Genomic DNA, 5,000 nt, shown 5'->3' with positions numbered 1-5,000 from the left:
CTTTTATACTTTTTTTTTTTTTAAACTCTACACATTTTCCTATTTTCTTTCATATTTACAAATTATATACACTGTTCTCTAAAACAGAACTAAAAACGACAAGAATAGTTCCCTTGGACATCCAACAAACATATGGGAAACCTTGAGAAAACTACAAAACCCATCAAGCCATCCGACCAATCATAACTATGCTCAGGTTATTGCTATGACCCACCAAAGCACTCCAGTGCCACCCCTAACCGGAGGCTTGGGTATAATCTGCCATGACTGCGAAAAAGACCACATACGTTCATGTGAACCCACAGGCAGTGTCCAATAACCCTCATGATGATACACACGAAGCAATAGTTTAGGATCCACCAGGAGATTAATGTTCAATCCATCATATGCAAAGTTACATTGTGGCTCCTTTCCAACAGGCAGGTCAGAGCTCTCACAGTTCAAGACTTCATTGTCCATCACACTGCCCTCGGCAGCTTCAAAAGTATCACCCCTGACCTTCCAGTCACAAACGGCATTCTCTGTCATATCTTCAGCAGTAGGACACGAAGGCAAGCAAATAGCATCAGACTCTTCACTCTCAGAAACAGGTTCACCCTCTTGACCATTATTCTCACAACCGCTATGCATTTCAGAACTTTGCACTAACACCTCCTCTCACCTGTCAGCACTACACAGAGCTACAGGGTCATTCTCAGGATCAAAGGCAACACCCTCAACAGTTTCCTTACACAGAGACAAATCTTCACAGGCATTTTCAGATGGTCCCTCACATGTGCTGTGACATCAATAGCATTAGCTTCACTACAGTAGAGTTCCTCCAAATCCACAAAGAATGTATCAGTTAGGTCTACTGTTTCCTCCTCACTTCCAACATTCTCCTCCCCAACAGTGACCTCGTCATCACAAAGCTCATTCATTTCTTCAAACAACGTATCTGCTACCTCCACAATTCCACTTTCAGTTTTCTCAATTCCCTCTTTCAAGTGCGAGCAGGGCACCAGCTGTTCGAAAGAGCCTGCAGAAGACAGAGGGTATTTCTGAGGGAGTGTAACCCCGTCATTATCCAGTTGTTCAATCTCTCTCTGTATCATTTCAATTTCGTGTCTCATCTTCCCTATGTCTTTTCGCAATACTGCCATTTCCTCTTCATGCAGTTTTACAGCCTCTGCCTTTTCATCACTTGCCCCTAGCCACATTAACAGTACATCAATGAGTTCCGGTTTCCTTGCATCAGCCGATACCTTCACCCCACAAAAGTCCACCACTGCGCGCACATCTTGCTTTGGAAGCCTCAGCAACTGAAGTCGCGTCACCTCTTCTGCCAAAAAGTCTTCCACCACAAAGACAGACATTTTCACAATTCACAAAAAACAAGCTACTGAATGCAAATGACTCTAACACCAGCTGGGAGGACAACAATTGCAACAAACTGTAACTGTCAATGATCATTTTACTTGGCTCGAGCCCCTATTTCACAAAAGTAGCATACAAACAATTCAAAGACTAGCTAACCTGGCTATCTAACAAGCAAAATCATCACACAAAGGACCTGGGCACCAAACATAGCAACAAAGTAAGCAACTGGTACCACACAGCTCTCACTCCAAATACAAACTGTAAACATAGCAAAAACACAGTAAGCAGTTGATACTGCACAACTCTTACCAAAAGCAAATAAAGGAAACAAAAAATAACCAAACAAACAAAGAACCAAAGTCCTATCACAAAGCTACTAGCCTAGCCACCTAGCTACCCAAAAGCACATGGTTAGCTCCTATGCTACAAACAATTATGCTACTTCCACAAGCCAACACAACCAACCCAAGCTCGTTGTTTAATGTTCAATCCCGGACGATGCCTCCACTTATTACGAGGTTAACTCTCTCCCTGTTAACTCTCCTAACATTATGTGTGCATTAAAACGTGTTAGTCAGCATGTACGATTCTAAATGCATGGATGTGGTGAAAAGGGGTGACCAAACATACCTTCTGAGCCCAGAGCAAACCCAAGCACATATCTCCAGAGCCGTTCTCCAGCTGGCTTCATCTTTGTGAGGGAAACCTCACGATCTTCCACAAGATACACAGGTCCATAGTATCCATAAAGGCCCAAGTGCGGTAAGGGTCCCTATACATGTGAGCTCTGTGAGCAAGGTACCTCCAATGCTGGCCAAACAAGCTCCAGCATGCGAGCAGCTTGCTCACCAGTTCACCAGCCAACCTCTCAGGTGTTCTCCCACTCCCCTTTCAAAATGGCTTCCACTGTTCTTAAAGGCACAGAGCCTCAAAAGGTAGCCGGTGCCCCCATGTGGTGTGGATGTGGTAGTGTGCTGTCTAGTCTACATGCAACTACAATATCCCTCCGTAACAGTGTGTGTGTGTGTGCGCGCGCGTCTGCCTGTGTGTGTGTGTTGTGTGTCTGTGTGTGTGTGTGTGTGTGTGTGTGTGTGTGTGTGTGTGTAGACGGTGAACCAGTTGGCGATGGAGACTCGACGGGTGATGAAGGGAAATCACTCACGCAAGACGGCAGCTTTCGTCAGGGTACACACACACACACACACACACACACACACACACACACACACACACACACACACACACACACACACACACACACACACACACACACACACACATACACACACAAACACGCGCGGCGCACACACATACACACACACATACACACACAAACACGCGCGGCGCACACACAGACACAAACACAAACAGGCAGACACACACACACACACGCACGCACACGCACGCACGCACGCACGCACACACACGCATGCACACACGCGCGCACGCACACGCACACACATGCACGCAGGCACACACACACAAACACACAAACACACACACACACTACCTGCAAACTCGTCACTTTTTTTGACAATCGCCTTTTTTCTTTTAGAAACTGAGAGTTTTTTATTTTATTATTTTGTTTTGGGGGGGGGGATTACGGATGTCACATCCATTATGGGGAGACACTAAAGTAGAAGAGACGGGGGGGGGGGCGGGGGGGCGGGTGCTTACACATTTCTCTGTTGACTTGCAACTGTCTCGGCCTGACCTTCTCATTGGCCAGCAATGTGTGGATGACCAATCAGAGCGCTAGTTCAGTTCAGACGTGTGTGCTGCCAGTGGTAAAGTTTCGGGCTGCTCCAGTATTGCAATGCTTTCTGTTTAAAATATCACATGACATTGACATCAAGAGATGTGATACAAATAAATCAGCCCCTTGAGGCCGTTTTATCCGGCCCTCGATATAATTTTAATGTTATGCAGCATCACTTGAAATATGGCATATTTTGTAAAGGAATCTTAGAAATAACATTTCCAGTACAGTGAAGTTGTATTCAAGGGACCTAGAGAAGGTGGGGTCTGTTTTAAAGTTGTCTACCTTCAATATTGGCCTAAAGTGCAGGGGGAAATCCTGATTTGTGTTCATAGTACGGCCCTTGGAGGACTTGTACGGCCCTTGAAGGAATTTGAAGTGGCCCCTCGAATGAAAAAGGTTCCCCACCCCTGGAATAAATGCACAAGGGGGAAAAAGATCACTTGCCCCCTGCTTCATTTTGGAGAGCGAGCGAGAGACACCAGCATGGAGAGGGTGGGGTGGGGGGAAAGAGGGGAGAGTCTAAACCGAGAATAACGCGTTGGTGACACTGTAAAATTGAAACGTGTTCTTGGCGCTTGTAGTTAATGAAGTCAAATAAATGTGCGGTGAACTTTTCCCCTTTTGAATTACACCTAATAAATATTCCTGCTTTTAACAGCGTTGACAAATTGTTTCCTATTAGCGAAGACCGTCCACTTATGAAAATAAATAGCCAAACGGCTGCAAGGTCCGTCGTCCCAGCACGGTTCCAAACGGCTGTGTTGGAGCTATACCAAAAATACTGGATATGAGAAAGATTACGCAAACCACGCCCACTCAATGCAAAAGCGTGGGCTCAAGTTGGGTCTCCTAAGGGGGCGTTGTCCCCTCCTTCTTCTTCTATTTTTGAGGTGTTTGCTCATGACGTGCGCTACCGCCATCTACAGCGCTAAGGGGACTTGATTTATTCTCGACCTCAGGACTCCGAAGGTCTCCTAACTGAAGGTCTCCTAAAGGGGCGTTCACCCGACATAAAGTGGATACCGGAAAAGAAATAAAATGACGCTTCTTGTTAGATCTACTTTCTTTGGCTACACTATTCTTTTTAAGTAATGCCAAAGTTAATGGTTGATTTGTTAATTGTTTTTATCATTAGTGTTCCGTTTGATATAAGTTTAATTTGATTTTGTTTGACAAACGGCCACTACAGGCTGCGAGGCCTGTTGTCCGAGCACAGTTCCAAACGGCTGCTGTCGTCCGAGCACAGTTCCAAACGGCTGCTGTCGTCCGAGCACAGTTCCAAACGGCTGCTGTCGTCCGAGCACAGTTCCAAACGGCTGCTGTCGTCCGAGCACAGTTCCAAACGGCTGCTGTCGTCCGAGCACAGTTCCAAACGGCTGCTGTCGTCCGAGCACAGTTCCAAACGGCTGCTGTCGTCCGAGCACAGTTCCAAACGGCTGCTGTCGTCCGAGCACTAGCACGGTTGGCTGCATGGTTCACCCAAAGTTTGGGGGGGCTGGAAACGGTCACCTTTTTTTCTTTGGCGAGTTTGCAGGTCTGACACACACACACACACACACACACACACACACACACACACACACACACACACACACACACACACACACACACACACACACACACACACACACACACACACACACACACACACACACACTACTTCTACTCTCCTGTAGAATATTGTGTAATCTAATATAATACAATGTAATGCAGTGTAGTGTCATTTGTCTGTCGCCCCCTACAGGCGTGTGCTGCTCACCGCTTCATGTAATATAATGTAATGTAGTGTCATGTGTCTCTCTGTCGCCCCCTACAGCCTTGTGCTGTGTGCTTCTTGTACTATAGTAATCTATAAAGTAAAGGTGTGTAGTGTAATGCA

General features: G+C 46.2%; 1 protein-coding gene across 1 annotated transcript in view; it reads left to right on the top strand.

Moving 5' to 3' along the window:
* The window catches only part of vps35l (VPS35 endosomal protein sorting factor like), a gene marked incomplete at its 5' end in the record, with an annotated part of 69,514 nt that overhangs the window by 57,479 nt on the left and 7,035 nt on the right, over positions 1-5,000 (top strand). The window contains one exon of the mRNA XM_063193042.1: positions 2,467-2,544. Coding sequence (XP_063049112.1) covers positions 2,467-2,544 — 78 coding nt within the window. The remainder of the gene's footprint in view (positions 1-2,466; positions 2,545-5,000) is intronic.

The sequence above is a fragment of the Engraulis encrasicolus genome, chromosome 2 (genome assembly GCF_034702125.1).
Source record: "Engraulis encrasicolus isolate BLACKSEA-1 chromosome 2, IST_EnEncr_1.0, whole genome shotgun sequence".
NCBI lineage: Eukaryota > Metazoa > Chordata > Actinopteri > Clupeiformes > Engraulidae > Engraulis > Engraulis encrasicolus.
The sequence above is the reverse complement of the archived record's forward strand: the minus strand, read 5'-3'. Positions and strand labels throughout refer to the sequence as shown.